Genomic DNA, 22,210 nt, shown 5'->3' on the forward strand with positions numbered 1-22,210 from the left:
TACACAGGGGATTGAAATCCTCCCCAATTTGTTTTTTTTAATTACCTGTTGAGCTAGCAGAAGCAGCCACCGCAAGTGTCAACTTCAGGCCCAGCTGCCATAGCAGAGGACGCCACGGGCGGGAACAGGCCTCACTGCCATAGTAGCAGACTCCAGAAGAGGCCTGGTACCCAGCTGTTGCCATGGCAGACACTGGGAGATGCTTTGGGCCCAATCGTGCTAGCAATGAACACTGGGAAAGGCCGTGGGCCCAGTGCATCAGCAGAACACTCTGGGAGCCGCTCCTTGCCTGGCTGCCGCAACAGAGCACTCAGGGAGCCGCTCTGGGCCTGGCTGTGTGGTGGAGGACTTCAGGAGAGCCTCTGGAGCTGGCCCTGGCAGGGGAGCATACAAGAAGCCACTCTGAGATTAGAGCGGCCCCTGGGTACCATCACCATCGTCGCAGGTGGGTGGTGGAACCTGCAGTTGTGAGGGGAGGGGAGAGATTGCTCTTCCCCCTCCCCCATGAATCTCACAGGCCTCCCACTTGTTCTCTATTGCTTTAACACTGGCATGAACAAATGAAGCTGTCTTATACCAAATCAGACCACTGATTAATACTTTCTACTCAGACTGGCAGTGGCTCTCCAGGGTCTCAGGCTGTGGTCTTCCACATCACATCACCTACTGCCTTGTGCTTTCAACTGGAGATGCCAGGGATTGAACTTGGGACCTTCTGCACTCCAAGGTGGTGCTCTGTCACTGAGCTATGGCCTCTCCCCATAGCATAACACTCAAATATGACTTGTTATACACAGGCCTGGCATATAAATATCTATGCAAAGGTAACGGTTATCATCACAACGTCACTACCAGGGCAGGGCAAGACTAAGCACAGAATAGGGGGTGGGGGGAACATGTGGGGCAGTTTCCTGAAGCTTCCTCCTATGATGAGGGCAGCTATTCTTATATGAAGCTGCCTTCTACTGAATCAGACCCTCGGTCCATCAAAGTCAGTATTGTCTACTCAGACTGGCAGCAGCTCCCCAGGATCTCAGGCTGAGGTTTTTCACACCTATTTGCCTGGACCCTTTTTTGGAGATGCTGGGGATTGAACCTGGGACCTTCTGCTTGCCAAGCAAATGCTCTACCACTGAGCCACCGTCCCTTCTTGAAAGACTCCATAGACCCCACCCATCCTGGGGTCTTCTGAAGTACTCCTACTCCAACAAAGTGGAGGAACATCAGAAACGGCTCTTCATGCTGGGAACAAGTTGTTTTGGGGAAGGAAGGCACAAATGCAGGTGGGCATGGCATGTTGGCACCTGCAACACACTGGTAGTAAGAGGATACATGCGACAAGTCGTGACTGACTTGTCCTCTAAATCTGTTACATATCCTCCCGTTTTCTTTTGTCTGCTTGGTCTTCAAGCACAGACAGCTTCTGACTACTGAGCTACTGCTAGGAATTCACTGGTTTCGTGCACGGGTTGCCAGCTGTGTTGAGAAATAGCTGGAGATTTGGAGGATGGAGTCTGGGATTTGGGGAAGGGAGGGACCTCAGCAAGGTTTAGTGCCACAAAGTCCATCCTTCAAAGCAGCCATTTTTATCCTGATCCCTACAAGCTGGAGACCAGTGTAATTCTGGGAGACCTCCAGCCACCATCGAGACTGGCAACCCTATGGACCCAACACCTTCAACCAGGAATTCCAGCAGGAGCTCCTTTGCATATTAGGCCACACCCCACTGATGTAGCCAATCCTCCAAGAGCTTACCAAAAAGAGCCTTGTAAGCTCTTGGACTGGCTACATCAGGGGTGTGTGGCTTAATATGCAAAGGAGCTCCTGCTAGAATTCCACCCCTGCCTTCAACTACCCGCGGCTATCTGCAGACTGTGGGCCTCATGATGCCAGTGTGCATCTTCCTTGATCCCAAGCAGCACTACTGACTTTTAATGGGACTCTCCTAGAATAAGAACATGGTGGAGGGCAGCTGACGACTGCTTGAGATTTCACCTTTGGAGAGCAGAACAGTGAAAGGTGGAGCACAAGAAGCACAGCGACAAGAGGAGCCACGCAGGAAGGGTTCAAGCAAACGAGGAAGGAGCTTCACACACAGCACTCAAAACGTTTTACCTTTAATGGCCCTTTCCACTTTGACTTCCAGACAAACAGAGAAATAAAACAAAGAAGAGAATAAAGATGCTGGAGAAGAAAAAGATTTGGGGGCAGCAAGCAAAACACTCCCAGTTGCTGGTGCACAGAACAAAAGAGACTGAGGACAGGAGTTGTCAGTTCTGTATTCCCCATGCTCCACCCCAAACCCCGCCCCGCAAAGGATCTGGGCCGGTCTTGGAGAACTCGACTCCCAGAGTTGTGGGACCTGCACAGACCAACAGCCTGGCAGGCCAGGCGTTGTGCATGGAAGGGAGTGAAACTGTCAGTGACACACACACACCGCCTTCCACTGATGCAAGAGGCAAGAAGGCAATTTCATTTCCCTCAATGCAGCTCCCCACCCCACAAGGCCATTAATCCACCTGGGTGCCCCAATATCAGGAGACCAGGCTTCTCTGAGTCCGAAAGCACAATGAGGGGGAGGATGGAGGGGAACACAGGATGCATTCACAACCACCACTACCTCCCGCTGCTGGCTCGAGGAATCCCATCTAACCTATAAGGCTGCCAAACATACTATAGCTACCTGCTTTTTACCAGCAGAATCCACCAACCTGCAGGCTACCTGCTGAGGGACACAACTGTGAACTGTAGGATTCTGGCTAAAACTATACATTTGACAGTCGATCTGAGCCTGGGAATCCTGGTCTCTGATTTCATGTGCTGACTAGTACATGAAACAACTTATGTACAAAAGCTCGCAATGCCCAGCCATTTCATATTTTCCTCTGGTCTTAGGCTCAAAGCATTGACAATGAGATTTCTGCAATAAAGGTCAGTAAATCAAACGTAGGTTTGCAACTTGCAGATACACACTTGGACAACACTTAAACAGCATCCTCAAGATAACTACAGCAAGGCATCGTTTCCAGATTTTGATGCAATAATTCAGAGCAAAAGGTGACAGTTATCTGAGATAAATAAACAAAATATTGCACGAGTGCTAATCTTTTAAGCATGTTTTAAGTTTTTAAAAAATCTTTAATTGTGTTGGTCTGTGTCCTTTATAAAATTTATCTCTCTGCTACCTGGCGTTACATTTTATGACACACATGGCCCAGCCCCAAAAAGTCTCAATTTATGTCAGATCCATCCCCCATAGCAGTCGATCTGAGCCTGGGAATCCTGGTCTCTGATTTCATGTGCTGACTAGCACATGAAACAACTTGTGTACAAAAGCTCGCAATGCCCAGCCATTTCATATTTTCCTCAGGCTCAAAGCATTGACAATGAGATTTCTGCAATAAAGGTCAGTAAATCAAACGTAGGCTTGCAATTTGCAGATACACACTTGGACAACACTTAAACAGCATCCTCAAGATTACTACAGCAAGGCATCGTTTCCAGATTTTGATGCAATAATTCAGAGCAAAAGGTGACAGTTATCAGAGATAAATAAACAAAATATTGCAAGAGCGCTAATCTTTTAAGCATATTTTAAGTTTTTAAAAAATCTTTAATTGTGTTTGTCTGTGTCCTTTATAAAATTCATCTCTCTGCTACCTGGCGTTACATTTTATGACACACATGGCCCAGCCCCAAAAGGTCTCATTTATGTCAGATCCGTCCCCCATAGCAAACGAGTTTGACACCCCTGTTCCAGAGCATAAGGTTTTGTGGGTCTAAGCTCACTTCATCTGATACCTCATTCGTTGGGCTTGAATTCTGATCTGCACCAAGGAAGAGCGAGCAAGCAGGGATGCTGCCAGGGATCCGTCACAATTCACTGGAAGATCATGAGCTGGTTCTGATCTAATTCTTCACCAAGGGGGGCAGGATCCAGCTGGCAAGGGGCATGGGAGACTTACTCTTCTGGAGGTTCTAGCATGTCTACCAGTTGCTCAAGACCTACAAGCCCAGGGCAGTGTGAGGAACCAGTTTGCTCTTCAATTCAGGGGTGGAATTCTAGCAGGAGCTCCTTTGCATATTGGGCCACACACCCCTAATGTAGCCAATCTTCCAAGAGCTTACAAGGCTCTTTTTTGTAAGCTCTTGGAGGATTGCTACATAAGGGGTGTGTGGCCTAATATGCAAAGGAGCTCCTGCTAGAATTCTACTCCTGCTTCAATTGATAGGGGAGTACTAGATATTCATTTGCATACTCACAGCAATGCGGAAAAAAATGTAAGCAATTAAGGACTTGAAGCATTCTAGTTCACACTGTTTGCAATTTTTAGTTCGCGCATCTGACGATGAGAGATCTAATTCATGAAAATTCATGCTACAGTAGATCTCTAGAGATTCTCTTTTGTTTCAGATGCTCAAAGATGCATATGCAAAATATAGAAATGTCCTTAGAGAAAAATCAATGCATGCAATTAAAACAGGAAGAGGGGAAAGTCTTTCAGAGGAAAAAAAAATTAGAGGTCTTTATTTTTTAAGTTTCGCTTTGTATTCCCACTACACCCGAAGTCCTTGTCCTTCAGCTATTACTAGAAATTGTACATAACGACAGGCACTGAATTCCCAAGCATACTTGGGAGTTTCACAGAAAAACTGGGATCCAAAGAGCATTTTGGCCATTTGCATTTTTTTAAAAAAATTACTGTTGCTCATTAAACAGTAGATAGTCTACTGTCTCCATCCCTAAATGTCAGGGGCCCCAAACTTTTTTGAGCCTGTGGACATATTTGGAATTCTGACAGAACATGGTGGGAGCAACAACAAAATGGCTGCCACAAAATGGTTGCTGCAGAAAGCAGAACCAGCCATAAAATGGTTGATCTTTGTGCTGTGGCGGCAGCCGCTGCCAAAACATTTTACAAAATCAATCAAGTCTCCAGCAGCCAATCAGAAGCCTTGCTGAGCAAAAGCTCCACCTACTTCCTAAAAACACCTAGTGGGTGCCAGAAAAAGTATCACTATGCTTGGGACCTCTCACAAGCTGTGTTTGAGAGCCCACTCAGTTGCCAAAGTGGGTTGCCCCATGGCACTGGGGGAGTTGCTGTTCAAAAGACTCAAAGGAGTGCAGAATTAGTTGTGTGGCTCTTTGGATTCCGGCTATGACGTGAGAGCCTCCACAGAGAATTCTTTAGGCTTAAATTGTCAAGGAGAGCTTTTACAATGTAAATATCAATAAATAGCTTAGCTTTTATCAGAGACAAAGTTGACGCAGTCCTCTAACCGTGCATGCCGGAAATGGAAGTCCAAATGGACTCCAAAATTAGAAATATATTGTTAGCTGACTCTAATCCCCAATTTACAAACGATTGTGCCAGATTTCTGGCAGCTGCTAGGAGAATTGGTGGTGATTTTGTAAAGGAGGGACTTTGAAGCTGAATGTTTTTATCCTTTTGTTCCGCAGGGCCTGCAAGACCACCCTCTTCAAGCTGGCGTTCATGAACTGCTGAATTATAGTTGTAATAAAGGAAAATGCCAAAATGGTTCGGTTCAGGGACCTTGTTTATTATTATGTCAACTGACAGGGATAGCGTCAAAACAACAATGTTACCGTCAGATTTAGTAATGTTTTAATTAAGTATTGACTGGTTTTAAATAATGTTAATTTAATGTTTTTATCTACTGTATTGTTTGCTTATGGATATTGTTAGCTGTCCTGAGCCTGCTTTGGCGGGGGAGGGTGGGATATAAATAAAATTTTACTTACTTTGTATATCTTATAATTTTGCAAAGCTCCCTTTAACAAATATTTTTTATTTTACTGTAACAACCGTGCCTAAATGTTTGAGTACTGCGGATATGAACGGACTGACTTCTTAAATTGTTTTTATTGGTTATGTAATAACAAATCTGAATTATTTAGACAGATAAGACAACTGTCAGTTAGCCATGGCCAATTTACCTCCTGCCATTGTCAGGGCTGTGTCCAGCGCGGGGCGCACTTGTCTTCCCAGCTGCTCCTGAACTCTGTTGCCAAGCAACGGCCCCACATCTGCCCCAAAAGAAGACAGGGGACAAAAACAATTAGCTCCAAGCATCAACCTAACGCACTCGCCAGGCTTTTTATTCCTCACACTTTCCCCATCTTGAAGAACAGAAACGTAAAGCTTGGTGAATATGATCTGGCTGCAAAGCATCGGAAAACATTTCAGACATGTTCATAAAGCACAGCACAAAAATAGTCATCCCCACCCCTGAACTGTTCTCGAGGCTAAAGTCAAGCACGCTTCTCTCTTCCTCTTCTGTAAAGAAGTTTTTGCTCAAATCGGTATTAACAGTTTTAAGAATTGTGTTACATGCCCCAGTTACTGCGGTGGTGAAGAGCAGTGGACTCCAGCCTGCAGGACACGGTTCGATTCCCTGCTCCGCCACATGAAGTAGAGGCCAGGAGCAACACAGGGCCTGCCAGAATCAAGGGGGAGGAGACAGGTTTGGCAGCTTGGAACCACACAGGGCTCACCATCAATGGTGGAGGGAAGCCTCGGTGGACCTGACAGTGGAGGCTGGGCCTGGCAGCAGTGATGTAAAGATAACCCACATGACTATCACTGGCTCCTCCTTGCATTATTTTATAATGGCAGAGCAGATTAAAACAGCCAGTCAGAAGCCCAGCTGGCCCCATCCACTTCCCAGCAACACTTGGGGGCGGCCAGGGGTGGGATTCTAGCAGGAGCTCCTTTGCATATTAGGCCACAGCCCCCTGATGTAGCCAGTACTCCAGGAGCTTAGAAAAAAAGAGCCTTGTAAGCTCATGGAGGACTGGCTACATCGGGGGTGTGCCCTAATATGCAAAGGAGCTCCTGCTAGAATTCCACCCCTGGTGGGGGCCATGTTGGGGATCCCTGACCAAAATAAACCTGAGCCAAGGAGAACCCCCCTTTCTTTGAATACTGACACTGCAGACCCTCTACACAGATCTATCTGCTATTGGGGGACAATTTCTGTTTTTTTTTTGTGGGGGGGGTGATTTGCAGACAGATTTTATTAATTCAGGAGCTGCCCATTTTAGTAATTAAACCCTAGTTAATTGCTATGTTTCCTATCACCGTTTTGAATCCTACCTTCCCCCCGCATGCCTTATGACCTGCAACATCTCTTGAGAGAAGAATGTAGGCGCTCTAATTAGATCAGCCTAGGCTGCTTGGCATGCTCATAAGCAAACCGCTGTTCCCTGGGTAGCTGAAGGTGTGCTGTGCTGCAAATCTATGGCTTCTAAGGCATCCGTGCACACAAACAAATCCAACCAAATTCCAATCACAAGTTTGCTTCTGATTAGAAAGGAAAGGTCCCCCGTGCAAGCACCAGTCGTTTCCGACTCTGGGGTGACGTCGCTTTCACAACGTTTTCACGGCAGACTTTTTAACGGGGTGGTTTGCCATTGCCTTCCCCAGTCATCTACGCTTCCCCCCCCAGCAAGCTAGGTACTCATTTTACCGACCTCGGAAGGATGGAAGGCTGAGTCAACCTCGAGCTGGGGAGACCAGCGTTCAGATCCCCACTTAGCCATGAGGCACACTTATGTGACCTTATATGGCCAGTTACATGCTTTCAGCCTAAGTTGTGAGGAAAAGAGAGAGGAGGAGGAGATGCATCCTTTCATACACAAATGAAATATTTACTCAGATTGTGTGAGTGAGGGAGTGCATGACATCTTTCCTCTCCTCTTGCAAAGGCCTCTTTCTTTGACTGTGGTTTAGACTATTAAAGGTAAAGGTAGTCCCCTGTGCAAGCACCAGTCGTTTCCGACTCTGGGGTGACGTCGCATCACAACGTTTTCACGGCAGACTTTTTTACAGGGTGGTTTGCCATTGCCTTCCCCAGTCATCTATGCTTTCCCCCCAGCAAGCTGGGGACTCATTTTACCGGCCTCGGAAGGATGGAAGGCTGAGTCAACCTGGAGCCGGCTACCTGAACCCAACTTCCGCTGGGATCAAACTCAGGTCGTGAGCAGAGAGCTCCGACTGCAGTACTGCAGCTTTACAACTCTGTGCCATGGGGCTCTTCCTTTATTGCATTAAAGGTAAAAGTTAAAGGTAGCCCCCCGTGCAAGCACCAGTCGTTTCCGACTCTGGGGTGACGTCGCTTTCACAACGTTTTCATGGCAGACTTTTTTACAGGGCGGTTTGCCATTGCCTTCCCCAGTCACCTACTCTTTCCTCTCTGCAAGCTAGGTACTCATTTTACCGACCTCAGAAGGATGAAGGCTGAGTCAACCTTGAGCCGGCTACCTGAATCCAGCTTCCACCAGGAATCGAATTTAGGTCGTGAGCAGAGCTTAGGACTGCAGTACTGCAGCTTTAACATTGCGCCACGGGGCTCTGATTGCTTCTGTTTACTGAAACCTTTATTAGGCTTTTGTTCAGAGGAATCCAGATAATAGGAAGTAGGAGGCAATACAGTTATATTATAATAGAAAATGCCATTCAAAACTATAAACATCTATATTTAGTATAAAATCAAGAATAGACTAAAAAAAAATATCCTGCCAATTTCTTCCCTAAGCTGATACACCCATTCTACTCAACTTAATTGTTGTCCTACAAGGACAAGGAAATAATAATATTCATTGAGACATGCATATAAGACAAGACATATTTGTTTAGAGTTAAAAAAAACAAAGATCTTACTTTCCAGTTTTGCTAAGAATACTCAGCATCAGTTAGCAGCAATACTGGGGGATTGGAAAAAAAACTGAAAGGGAAAAGACAGGTTGGAATTGGAAGAGTGAAATTGGAGAGGGAGGAACAGGTTAGGCTAACACAAAAGCAAGGTAGAGGAGGGAGGGGTGTGAGTTTGCTTCAGAATTTGGAACCCCAGATTCATTCTGTGATTTATCATTTCAATGATGTTATGGCTATTCTTAGAGATTTCTGAGAAGGTGGGATGGGGGGAGGGAAGAGAGAAGGTGTGAGAGAGTGGAAGTGAGAAAATGCACACACACCAGACAGAAAATGCACATGTCAAGTAAAATACTACAGAGTGGTTGCTCCCAACTGTAAAGAAAGGAACAGAGGTTCAGAGGACCACAGTTTGCTTAAGGCCCGTCAATAAAGACAGTATTTTCTTTTACTTACTGTTAAGATCAGAAAGTGCTCTCTGCTTGGTAAGATTATACTGGCTCACCAAATAATCAATTTGCTAAAAAAAAAAAATCAAAACACACATTTTAAATATTAAAAAACAAATCATATACAGTCACATACCAATACTTTAAACAGCAAGTTTCACACCACAGTGGTCTTACACTGGAGCAATTCTGTGCAGAACTTCACGGTTAAATTTATGAATTAAATTCTACTCCTCACAAAGAGCAGAAAAGGCTGAGAAATCAAGCTCAAATCTGTTATTACTTTAAGGCCGTTTTCCCACTGAACTTACCTCGGAGTGACGTCCCTCTTCACCGCGCAGCGTCTGCGCGGATTTCCCACCAACTGCTCCGAGTAACCAAGTAGAGTCGCGACTTTTGTGTCGCTAACGTAAACTGGTTTTTAGCGGTTTCCATTTGCGACGCAAAAGGTCGGGAACTTCCCGGTTCCTCAGAGCAGTTGGTGGGAAATCCACGCAGATGCTGCGCAGTGAAGAGGGACGTCGCTCCGAGGTAAGCTCAGTGGGAAAACGGCCTAAGTTACTTCTGCTGCTCTCTGTGGAATCCAACAGGCACAAATACCAGTTTCTCAAAAAGTTCTCAAACAATCTGAGAAAGGATGACAATACTCTCAGGGGTTCCCCTCAACTGGTTCCTTTATAGCATATGGCTGGGAGACGCAGCCTGAGCCTTGGGAATAGGAGTGATATACTGCGGCTTGTGCCAAGAGAGTATTCACGTCTGCCAGTGCGTGTTGATATTCCCTCATCGAGAGCTTGCTGAGGTAACTGTCTTGCTGAAGGACCCAACAGAGCTTAGAGAAGGTGATACTTTCCACCCAGGGGAAAAGGAATGAGGGGATGTATGAGAACATGACAGAGGTTTGGAACAATCAGAAAGAGGAGCTGTAAACGGTTTGAAAAGTGAAAATCTTCAGGGGCAGAGTTCCGCCCTCTGAGGATCTAATGGGGGACAGGAAACCTGCTGCCCTGCAGGACTGCCTCTTTGCTGAACCCCTGTGGTCCAGTCATACATTTGGCAGAAAAGCAAATAAGAAAGCATTTTTGGTGAGTATTGTGTGTGTGTGTGTGCACATGCCTGGAAGTTATGGTTAATTTCCGGCAACTCCCAGTGGGGCTTCGACATTTAGAGAGGTGGCTTGCTATTTCGGCTTCCCCAGCTCCCACTGAGGCGGGGTTTCCCCCAGTTTCCGGGCTCCCAACCTGCTGGGGGATCCCTGTCCCCAAAGAGCCCTGCCATGTGCAGTGGCGTGTGGCACAATGACATCACCCGTAAGTGATGTATCATGCCAGGCATGCCATGTGGGGATCCTCTAGGAATTCAGTGAAAATGCTGTGGGTTTGCATGGGGACGCTCTAGGAATTTGGGAAGGGGAACTCTATGGTGTCATAGAGTTTCCCCCCAAATTGCTAGAGCATCACCACGTGAAACCATAGACTTTCCCCCAAATTGCTAGAGCATCCCCATTCAATGTGCCCAGCACGATACATCACTTACAGAGGATGTTATCGTGCTGAGCGTGCATAAAAAAAGTCCCCCACCAGCAGTCGGTTGCAACCGTATTGCTATTGCCTGCCCCTGCATTCTAGCCCTGGTATTACTGGAGGTCTCCCATCCAACTACTTGCCCAAGGTCAGCCCTGTTTAGCTTCCGGTCGGATGATATTAGGCTTGCCTAGGCTATCCAGCTCAGTGCAATATGAAAGCATTTGGGAATGCAGCAGGCAGGGAAAGGAACGGCTGGTCTCATTAGGGGCACCACTGCTACCTTTTAGAAGGGAAGAGGACAGAAAGGAAGGGGAGAAAGTGGCTGGCAACATAAGAGAAGAGAATGAAATAATCAAGATAGACGATAAAGCCTGAAAAGTAAAAAGCGGAAGCCATTTTGCAGGGCTGGGTTAAAGGAAGGACTCCGCATCTGGAAGGCTGAAGCTACTCGCATAGAGCCATACATACACTGTGGAACCGAATCATATAACAAGAACCCTGGCTGGATCAGGCCAGCCATTTGCCTAGCCAAACGTCCTGCTTCACTCAGCAGAAAACCAATTGCCCTCGAGGGACAAACAGAAAAGGCCCAGAACCCAAGGCCTTCTCCTAATGCTACCTTCTAGCCCTAGACTGCCTCTGAATGCAGAGGTTCCCTTTAGTCACCTTGGGTAGCAGTTTCTAAGCAACCTACAAAAATCTCAAGTAAGGAAGATTCATTGAAATCACCAAAGCAGGGCTTGTGACCCACCAACCAACAAGAATTAAGGGTTTGAGATGGCTCTGCTGAGCTGCATGGTTTGGCACAGGGCCTAAACTAGGGGTGGCCAAACTTGCTTAATGTAAGAGCCACAGAGAATAAAGGTCAGATGTTTGAGAGCTGCAAGACATGAAAGTCAGATGTTTGAGAATTGGGAGGGAGGGAGGGAGAGAGAGGGGGGAGGGAGGAAGAGGGGTGGAAGAAAGCAAGGGAGAGGGAGGGAGGAAGAGAGAGGGGGGAGGGAGGAAGAGGGGGGAAGAAAGCAACTTTAACTTCAGGTGCATTCTCCAAGCCACAGGCTGGCTTGGCTTGGAGAAGGGATTTAAAAAGGCAAATGACTTCAAGCTGACTGATGTGGTGGTGGTGGGGGGGGGGCTTTGAGCCACATGTGGCTCCAGAGTCACAGTTTGGTCACCCCCAGCCCCCTAAACCAACAAGGCTGGTGACAGAAGCTGCTCTGCCTTTGGCGGCGTTTGCATCACAGAGATGGGAGTGAATTTAAAAAGCATCTCAAGGGACCAAATCAGAAGAGCAGGCCAATCACTCTGAAACACGACGGTTTGATTTTCTTTTGCCCATATGGATAGTTTGTTTTGGAAACTTCGGTTTGCACAAGCCACAGCCTGGTGAAACATTTGAGACGGAACCATTTTGCACACCACTTCTGTCTACTTTGCAGATAACAAACAAAACAAAGACAACCCCGCATGCACTTACCCCTGGAGTATCATTCAGGAAAATCCTCAGGTCTTTGAAATTACTGCTCACCAGGCTCTTGGCTCCCTTAACTTGGTTTGTGAGGTGCTGGTTAGCAACGTAAGCAAAAAGGACTCCAATACTGTTGGGAAGGGGAGGAAGATTTTTTACCTTACTTGCACTTGTGCAAGGACACGTTGATCAGAATTCAAATCAGAATAAAATCATCAACCTCTACACCAACTGACAGGTTCCGGTGCCCAATCTGAAATACACACTTCATTTTTAACCATTAGGTGGTGCTGTAGAACCAGATGCTTTAGGTCTGAGCCAATTATTTAGTCCTGAGGAATGCTAGAGAGTAGTTTTAGCTACACATTTTCAAACATACTTAATCTAAACAGCAGATTCAAGGAATACACAGACTAACTACTCCCTTGATTTCTGATTACTGTTTTAAAGGTAAGGAAAGATGTGCTTTCTCCTTTAAAAGGAGCCAGTTTCATAAAGCCAAGCAGAAGCTGAAAGGTTAAGCATGTCAGAGTTGCAGAAGCAGTTCCCACTGGGCAGACCAGTCACAGGAAGCAGTCCCAAGGAAGACACTCGAAACAGACAGCAGGTGAAACAAACTGTATTGGGTTCAGGCAGGTAACAGAGTCTATAGGCAGTCCAATAGTCATACACACACAAGTAGAGCCAGGCAGAGGCACAAATACAGAGTCCAATAGAATAGTCAATACACGGCCCAAAGTCATCAATTCAATATCCATCCAAGCAGTGTGCCACGCTGGTATCCTTCTTTCCTATCCCACAGTGAACTGGTAGCTGGCTACTGCATTTCTAGTGGTCTTAGCCAATCACATTACAAATTGGTTAGTGGCTTGCACCTGATGACAATGTACCACCTGTAGTCAAGGATGACTCAATCCCTGACAGTTCCAAGTCTCCTTAAAGGAATAGGACACTGTCAAAGCATTCTCTCTTCCCTGTACAACTCCCAGGCAAACTTAGATTGTAGGAACCTGCAATTTTCAAGTTATGGCTGTAAGGAGATGTGTAACCTTCTGCTAAACCATCTGAGTGCTCTGAGAACAAAAAACACAACTGAGAAGATGAGAGACTGCTCTTATTGGTAGTCTTCTAGTCAGGCCAACTGTTGATCTAGCTCAATATTGTTTGCTCTGTCTGACAGCAGCTCGCTGGCCTCAATGTGCCATGACATTCCTCAGCAAAATCTGGGTTGAACTGTCCACAAATCTGGTTGAGCATTCACAAAGCCAGATTTATTCAACATGCTTGTTCAGAGTTTTCACATCTACACCTAAAAAACAGCTGTTCCCTCACAACAAAATAAGTGGGCTGCATGGAATTGTTAATAAGTGGGCTTGTGGTTGTATGGCTTCTCCAAACCTTTTGAGGCTGCGGACATCTTTGGAAATGGGCACCATGGGGTGATGGACACAACTACTAACTGGCTGAAGCAGGAGGTGGAGCCAATAACAGAATGGCTGCCACAAGAAGTGAAGCCACACCCACAGAGGAAGCCCAAGTGGAGGGAAAAAGAGGTGATTAAAAAAAAAAACACTGGACAGGAGCAGTGAGGGTAAATAAAACTAACGCTATAGAAGTAGGTGCTGCTGAAACTCTGTTATTTCAGTCTGTATAGCCAATGAGATCCCTGGTGGCCACACACTTTCTAAAAATACTTAGCAGATGGCAGGGAAGGTGCAGGTATGTGTCATGGCACCTGTGGGTACTGAGGTGGGGACCCTGCTTTTAAGGGTACAAATTGGTTTTAATTTAAACGATAGACTGGGAATCACCTGCAAATGTCACTCAGTGATGCGTCTGCTGAAGCCTGTAGATTAGGAAGCCCTCCAAAAACTTGTGCCCCAGGGGAAACAAGTACCGTATTTTTGGACCATAAGACGCACTCCCCCCCCCAAAAAAAAAGTGGAGGGGAAAGTGTGTGCGTCTTATGGAGCGAAGGGATGATAGGACGTACCTTCCTCTGGGGGGGGGGCGATCCGCTGCCTCCGCCTCCGATCCCCACGCCTGCCTGCCTGGCTCCAGCTCTGCTTCCAGCAGATCGCTCCATGCTGCCCCCACTGCAAACCCAGCGCTTCGCGAGCGCCGACTGCAGAGGGGGCAGCGTGTTTCCTCCGTGCCTGTCTGCCTGGCTCCAGCTCTGACGCTTACAGCAAGCGCCAGGATCGCTCCCTCCGCCCTCCGATCCCGGCGCTTGCTTTAAGCATCAGAGCTGGAGCCAGGCAGACAGGCACGGAGGAAGCACGCCCCCTCCTCAGCCGGCGCTCGCGAAGCGCTGGGTTTGCGGAGGGGGCAGGTGCTTCCTCCGTGCCTGTCGCCCCCCAGGAGGAAGGTGTGTCCTATGGTCCGGAGCGTCTTATGGACCGAAAAATACGGTACCTCCCTGCTACAAGACTGGTTCTTGCCTTCCAGTGGTAAGAGCCTTCAAATGCTTTCTTCCAGCAGATCTCCTCTGAAAAGCCAAGGGACACACAGCAGTCCCTGACATCCAAAGGGTACCCATGATTTCAAATGCAGCTTTGTCAAGCCAGATGCCTGTTTAAAACACACACACCCACCAGGAAAAAAACCCCTCTCTGTTTTTGGCTGCTTCTGGAAAGAATAATTTCACAATGAGCTGCCAGAGGAAAAGTGAAAAATGCATTTCCAATTCACATAGCTAGAATTACATTAGCTACGTTTGTTCTTTAGAGGATATTGTTCTGCAGTTGTCAACTCGCAGTACAAAAAGCCAGAAGACTCAATGTACCAGGGAAGTACTTTGAAACAAATAAGAACATAGCAAGGTGAACCTCTGACGAGTAGAAAGAGGCTTTCTCTCAAAGACTGACACACAAAATGGTTACCCTAGTGAATTCATTTGTGAAGACTGTAAAAGCCAAGTTCTCCTTCAGAAGATTTGAAAAACACAAAACAAAACTGTCAATCTTTATTAAAGAAGGAGAATGCAACCAGATAGTTTGATTACCCGAAATTAGGAGAGTATCCTCTTTCAACACAGAAGTCAGTTTTATTGGTTGCTTTTCTGTGTTCATCCACAAGATACTGTGAAATTATATGTTTTCTTATAAATACATAAATGTGCTGCAACTTGTGTCATCAGAAATGCACGGTCCTAAAATGTAATGTAAATGTAATGTAAAATTTTATTTGTATCCCGCCCTCCCCCGCCAGAGCAGGCTCAGGGCGGCTAACAACATTTAAAAGTGAAACAGTACAATAATAAAACGTTAAGTTCACATTAAAACCAATAAAAGAAATCTATACTTCAAACCCGGTTTTTCTTCATGCCAACTGCCCTCACTGAACAAGAATGAAAAAATGTAGCTGACAGGCTGGCTTAGTCTTCCTGAGGAAATTAAAGACTCCCCACTGCAGTAGTAGGTGGAGGAAGAGGAAGGAGACAACTAGGAAGAACTGGATGAAGAGGAGGAGGAGATGGAGGTGGTGGTGATGTAGTAGTAGGAGGAGGAAGTTATAATCACCGTTCCCTTCCTCTACCCACAACAGGCACCTTGTGAGGCAGGTAGTACAGAGAGTTATTGGAAAACTGTGACTGTCCCAAGGTCACCCAGTAGGCTTTGGGTGGAGGAGGAGTGGGGAATCAAACCCAGTTCTCCACTGCTAACCACTACACCATAGTGGCTCTCACCAAGCACATATAGGAGCACATATTTCACAAAAATATTATTTCAGTTCCAAAGGAGATGTGTGGCTGGATTAAACCAGCATTTGGATACCTTAACATTCTTTGCCAGAAAAGCAGGCAGGCCAACGACCCACAACCAACTCTCTGCCCCACTCTTGTTCTAAGTGTCTATAAATTCAAGTCAGCATCAATCTCAGAATCCATACATTTATTTATTTATTTTGATATATATCCCACCTTTCCCGCATGACTACATACACTTTAACCCCTAGTTATTTAAACATCTGTGGAATGTAAAGAAACTTGTTATGGGGAAGGATGGTGGCTCAGTGGTAGAGCATTTGCTTGGTAAGCAGGAGGTCCCAGGTTCAATCCCCGGCATCTCCAACTAAAAAGGGTCCAGACAAGTAGGCGTGAAAAACCTCCACTTGAGACCCTGGAGAGCCACTGCCAGTCTGAGTAGACAAGACTGACTTTGATGGACTGAGTGTCTGATTCAGTATAAGGCAGCTTCATATGTTCATAATAAAATACCAAGCAGCTATGAAAAGAGCAGAATTTCTGACCACTAGCTTGTAAAGAAAAAAAAACCCAAGGTGATATTTTGCATAATCCTCTAGAGCAGCAGTTCCCATCTGCAGGGTCGCGACCCGGTACAGGGCCACGGAAGCCTCAATACTGGATCCCCAGGGGCGGCCTAACAGCCCCCTTTTCCCCTCCCCTTTCTATCTTTGGTGCTGCATGGCACACAGTGCTCCAGCCCCTGCCCCCACGCCTACACAGCCTGTAGCACTCAGAGACTGCATGCTGGCCAGAAGCCCTCCCTCCTCCCCCTCTGATGTTCAGAAACATCAGAGAGGGCAGGGAAAGCTCCTGGCTGGCACGCAGTCTCTATATCACTCCTTGATCGTCCTCTGCCCGGACCACGGGGAAGGAACTGGGCCACAGAGGGGAAAAGTTTGGGAAACCCTGCTCTAGAGACATGAAGGTCTACTTGACAGCCAGGAGGGATATTTAGATAAACGCTTTCCCGCATTTTTAATCAGCTTTTCCAGTGGTTTAGACATCCTGGGGAAGTGGGGCAGGGTGGGGGGACTCCTAAGAAATATAGGCTGTCTTGAAATATTCTCTTAAGAAGAAAATTCATTAAAAATGAGTAGTATGACATTTTGTCAGTCTACAAAATCAGATAACAAGAATCCTTGCATATACAGTAGATATACAAAGGGCTGCTGCCAAAGGGGGACTGGGAGGACAAATTTCAAGGGGACCCAAGACAACTGGGGCCCAAAGCCAGCCGCATGCATGGAATGCAGTTCTGACTGCAGCCACTAGGGAAGGCATACCACAGTAAAAAGCACTCAGGGGCTGTGATCACACACGCTAAATAATGCACATTCAATTCACTTTCAGTGCACTTCCCAACTGGATTTTACTGCATGAACTGGCAAAATCCAGTTAGAAAGTGCACTGAAAGTGAATTGAATGTGCATTATTTAGCGTGTGTGATCACAGCCGGGGTCTGCCAGCCTGGCCCTTTACACAAAGTTTACTTGAGATTGAGGGAAACCATTTGCTTATCAGATCCTAATAAACCCATTAGCCAAACCAGGACAAACTACAGCCAATGCCAGGATGCAGCCTCCTAATAAGGTCTATGGTTCCCAGCTCCTGCACAGCCAGATCTTGCAAAGAGACAGCCTTGTTAGAGATGTAACAAGAAAAAAAATAAAGCTTTCCTTGTCTTTTCCTACATTTCTCTAATTCTTTTCCACACTCTTCTCCTGCATTTTGCTCTCTTCCTTTCATGATCTGAAGAAGATGAAGAAGATACTGGATTTATATCCTGCCCTCCACTCCGAAGAGTCTCAGAGCGGCTCACAATCTCCTTTCCCTTCCTCCCCCACAACAGACACCCTGTGAGGTAGATGAAGATATTGGATTTATATCCCACCCTCCACTCCGAAGAGTCTCAGAGCGGCTCACAATCTCCTTTCCCTTCCTCCCCCACAACAGACACCCTGTGAGGTAGATGAAGATATTGGATTTATATCCCACCCTCCACTCCGAAGAGTCTCAGAGCGGCTCACAATCTCCTTTTCCTTCCTCCCCCACAACAGACACCCTGTGAGATAGATGAAGATATTGGATTTATATCCTGCCCTCCACTCCGAAGAGTCTCAGAGCGGCTCACAATCTCCTTTCCCTTCCTCTCCCACAATAGACACCCTGTGAGGTAGATGAAGATATTGGATTTATATCCCACCCTCCACTCCAAAGAGTCTCAGAGCGGCTCACAATCTCCTTTCCCTTCCTCCCCCACAGCAGACACCCTGTGAGGTGGGGGGGGCTGAGAGGGCTCTCACAGCAGCTGCCCTTTCAAGGACAACCCCTGCCAGAGCCATGGCTGACCAAGGGCCATCCCAGCAGGTGCAAGTGGAGGAGTGGGGAATCAAACCCGGTTCTCCCAGATAAGAGACCGCACACTTAACCACTACACCAAACTGGCTCTCCTTTGTCTATCCTCATTTCTAATTTTGCTTCCTTCCTGCTTACTTTTCAGCCTCACCTCCACCTCAGCCATCCTGGTTGGCAACTCACAACCATCCTAGTTGGCCACTTCACATTGGTACAGGAGCAAATGTTTGTTAATCTTATGAGCAGAAAGGGGGAGTTAATGTTTCCCTGTATCCATCAAAGTAGTAAAAGGATGCTACCTCCCCACATGCATGAAAAGCAGGGCTTTTGGGGGGATGAAGCACACAGAAGCGGAACTCCGCCTTCTCTGGCCATGGGGGGACTGGAAGGACAAATTTCAAGCGGACCCAAAACAGCTGGGGCCCAAAGCCATGGCTCTGGCAGGCATGCTGAGGAAAGGCACGGGGAGCTCCTGCTGGGCTTTTTCTACCAAAAAAAAAAGCCCTGATGATAACCAATGTTAATCTGCCTCAGTGGTAACAAATAAGGAACAGAAGTTAGAGCCTATGTGTTCATTTATCTATTTTATTTCTATCTCGCCTTCCTCCCCAAGGGAGACCTAAACCAGCTTACTGTTTTCCTTTCCTCTGTTTTATCCTCACAACTCCCCTGCGAGGAAGCACAGGCTGAGGGTGTGTCACCAGGCCAAGGTCACCCAGCAGGCTTCCACGGCAGAGGGCAGAGTCAAGCCTGCATGGCCCAGATCCTAGTCCAGGGGTGTCAAACATGTGGCCCAGGGGCCGAATCAGGCCCCCGAGCAATTGGGTGTCATCTGCTTCCTTCTCTCTCTCGTTTCTTTTTGCATCACAGCTTGCTTTGCCAGGCTTGCTCAATTGCACAGGCGCTACAGATCAAAGCCTCTGTTTTCTCCATTGGCGAAGTTCCTCCCTTGGGGAGGAAGGGGGGGGGGAGAAAGAGCTTACTTTGCCAGGCTCTCTCAATTGTACAGCAGAGCTACTGAGGCAAGCCTCTTCTCCCCCTCTTGATCCCCTCTGGAAGGAAGGAAAGAGACAGAGCTTTCTTTGCCTAGTTCCCTGGATTGTGCAGAGGAGATACAAAGCAAGCAACTTTAAGTGTGCTAATTTTTAAGTTTTTAAAAAAATCTTTGTGTTTGTCTATGTCCTTTATAAAGTTTATATTGCTGCTAACTAATCTTAAATAAGTACACACATGGCCCGGCCCAACATAGCCCTCATAACAACATGAGTTCGACATCCCTGTCCTAGTCTAACAACCTAACCACTACACGAGCTCCACTTTGCTTCAGGTGGTTTTGGCTTTGCTGTAGATTGTTCACTGGATGGCCCATCCTATTAATTTTGACTCATGCTACAATCTGCCCTGAATCTCTGTGAGAAAGGCAGACTACATATAATGTAAATAAAATAAATAAATGATCCACCTGCTGCTGGATGGTACTAATTTATGTTTCGGGGTGGGGGGGGGGGTATGTATTGCTTCCTCAAGCAAAATTTCCTGCACAGACAAAACTAATTAAGCTAAAACCTTTTCTTTGGAAGGCTAACATTGTAAATGCAGGATGAGAAAGCATTTAAATCATTTCTATTGTGCCATGTTGTCCAAAGGGGTACAGGTGGCCAATCGGCTGCTGAGCATGCAGATGGCTCTTAACATATTTGATCTAACTATGCAGCAAACGGTTAGCTATCAAATCAAGCAGCTCTGTTATACAACCCCCCCCCCCCCCTTCAACCCTTTGCCCTACTTTAGAATGGAATCCAGAGCTTGAATCTTTAGCCTTGCTTCCACTTGCACCCCTGTGTCCACAGCCGAGGCAACCCTCCACCGTGCAGCACTTCTCTCTAGCAATTGGTGCTTTGGGGCACATGGAAGGATGCTAGTCTTGCATGACTGGAAATTCCTAAAGCCGAAGGAATGCGTCTACAGCCAAAGACCTTTTCTGCCATGGAAAAGGGCAAGTGGAAGGCAGGTTTAGGATCCAAGCCCACAAGAGCAACAAACACAGTTCAGAACAAAGTTTCAGTCCAGTGGCACCTTTAAGACCAACAAAGTTTTATTCTGGGCTTAAGGTTATACCCAGAATAACGAAAGGTTAGACCCAGAATAAAACTTTGTTGGTCTTAAAGGTGCCACTGGCATCAGGTGTTTTTCTGCTCCTTCAGACCAACATGGCTACCCACCTGGAACAAAGTTTAGGTTCAACAGAAGAAGATATTGGATTTATATCCCACCCTCCACTCTGAATCTCAGAGCCTCAGAGCAGCTCACAATCTCCTTTCTCTTCCTCCCCCACAACAGACACCCTGTGAGGTGGGTGGGGCTGAGAGGGCGCTCACAGCAGCTGCCCTTTCAAGGACAGAGGCTCAGAGCAGCTCACAATCTCCTTTATCTTCCTCTTCCACAACAGACACCCTGTGAGGTGGGTGGGGCTGAGAGGGCGCTCACAGCAGCTGCCCTTTCAAGGACAACCTCTGCGAGAGCTCTGGCTGACCCAAGGCCATGCCAGCAGGTGCAAGTGGAGGAGTGAGGAATCAAACCCAATTCTCCTAGATAAGAGTCCTGCACACTTAACCACTACACCAATAAATAATAAACCACACCATGCCGTGTCCAAATGACAATTAAAAATATGCTGTGTGCAACCCCCCGATACTTGCCTGATTACACAAGAAGCAATCAAAAGAACTGTAGCAAAGGAATTCCGCAGACAATCTGCATTTTTCTTCTGTCTTTGGTGCATTTCCCCGCCGCAGTTGTCACAGCAACGACACATGCAGAAGCAAAGCCCTACCAGGGGTAGCAGCAAAACAAAGAGGAGGCCCAGTGTGGCAGAGACTAGAAACCCAATTTCATAGAACACTGCCTGCAGGTTGGACAGAAAGAACAGCAAGAGGAGAGGTTAGAGCTGAAATGGTCGCATCAAGCTTCATTGTTCCTGTCCCTTATTTGTCCTAACCCAAAGGCATGAGGCAAGGTGCTAGGGTGGTCTACAATTCGCCTTTACGGTGCTTTCCAACTAGAAACTACAGCCATGCGGGCTCTTAGTATGTACGAGGATTGGAGACAGGGTTGCCAGCTCCAGGTTGGGAAATTCCTGGAGATTCCCAGGGGAAGTGAGGATGGAGTCAGGGGAAGGGAGGAACTCAGCAAGGATGTGATGGTCAAGGAAGCCAACCTCCAAGCTGCCATTTTCTCCATCTCTGTCATCAAGAGATCAGTTACAATTCCAGGAGAACTGCAGGTCCTGCCTGAAGGTTGGCAACCATAGTAGGGGAAGGGGAATTAGAGGGGGGTGATCTACCTACACAGTGTTTTGTCACAAAATGTCACACAACACAACACTAACCTTAGCTTTGGAAGCAAAAAGGTATTTGCATATGATGGACATTTAAAGTCACAGTCTCCCTGCTATTTCTATCTAGAACGACTGTTTCTAAATTTCGATTTAGAATAAATGGAACATTCTAACTAGAACAAATGTTTCTATTTTATTTAGAATAAATGGAATAATTCCAGCTTATGCTTAGGTGCTGCTTCTCAACCACCAAATGAGTTACTCCCAAGCTATGTACTGGCCATGAGAGGGAGTGAAGCTTTCAGTCTCTGTGCTAGATGTATTCTCTCCACACACCCCCATGTTTTCAAGAGCAGAGACACCTGTGCATATTCAGACACACTATAACTTCCACCACCTCTCAGCTGATAGATGTGGGAGAATCCCAGATGTATGGATGCTGCTCAAAAAGCATCGCCCAGCCTTTGACCTCAAGTAGCGTTGCACCTGGAGATCAACCTGCTAATACAATTGATCTCCAGACAACTAAGGTAAGTTCTCCTGGAGAAATGGTTGCTTTGGAGGGAGGACTCTATGGTATTACACCCCTGATGATGTCCCTCCCCTCCCCAAACCCCACCCCCAAAATCCCCAGGCATTTCTCAGTCCAGAG

The 22,210-nt window shown here is 46.8% G+C and overlaps 1 protein-coding gene across 3 annotated transcripts in view; it reads right to left on the reverse strand.

The window, feature by feature from the left end:
- PROM1 (prominin 1) overlaps window positions 1–22,210 on the reverse strand; it is a 181,978-nt gene that overhangs the window by 64,005 nt on the left and 95,763 nt on the right. The window contains exons 6-10 of one of the 3 annotated variants that reach the window (XM_060246183.1): window positions 20,921–21,126; window positions 12,128–12,248; window positions 9,132–9,195; window positions 5,960–6,049; window positions 2,116–2,139 (exon numbers count right to left, since the gene is read on the reverse strand). In XM_060246183.1, the coding sequence (XP_060102166.1) occupies window positions 2,116–2,139; window positions 5,960–6,049; window positions 9,132–9,195; window positions 12,128–12,248; window positions 20,921–21,126 (505 nt within the window). Of the gene's footprint in view, window positions 1–2,115; window positions 2,140–5,959; window positions 6,050–9,131; window positions 9,196–12,127; window positions 12,249–12,384; window positions 12,919–20,920; window positions 21,127–22,210 lie in introns of those variants that run through there. The other 2 variants (XM_060246184.1, XM_060246185.1) reach the window with 2 other exon arrangements.

The sequence above is a fragment of the Heteronotia binoei genome, chromosome 9, assembly GCF_032191835.1.
Source record: "Heteronotia binoei isolate CCM8104 ecotype False Entrance Well chromosome 9, APGP_CSIRO_Hbin_v1, whole genome shotgun sequence".
Lineage (NCBI taxonomy): Eukaryota > Metazoa > Chordata > Lepidosauria > Squamata > Gekkonidae > Heteronotia > Heteronotia binoei.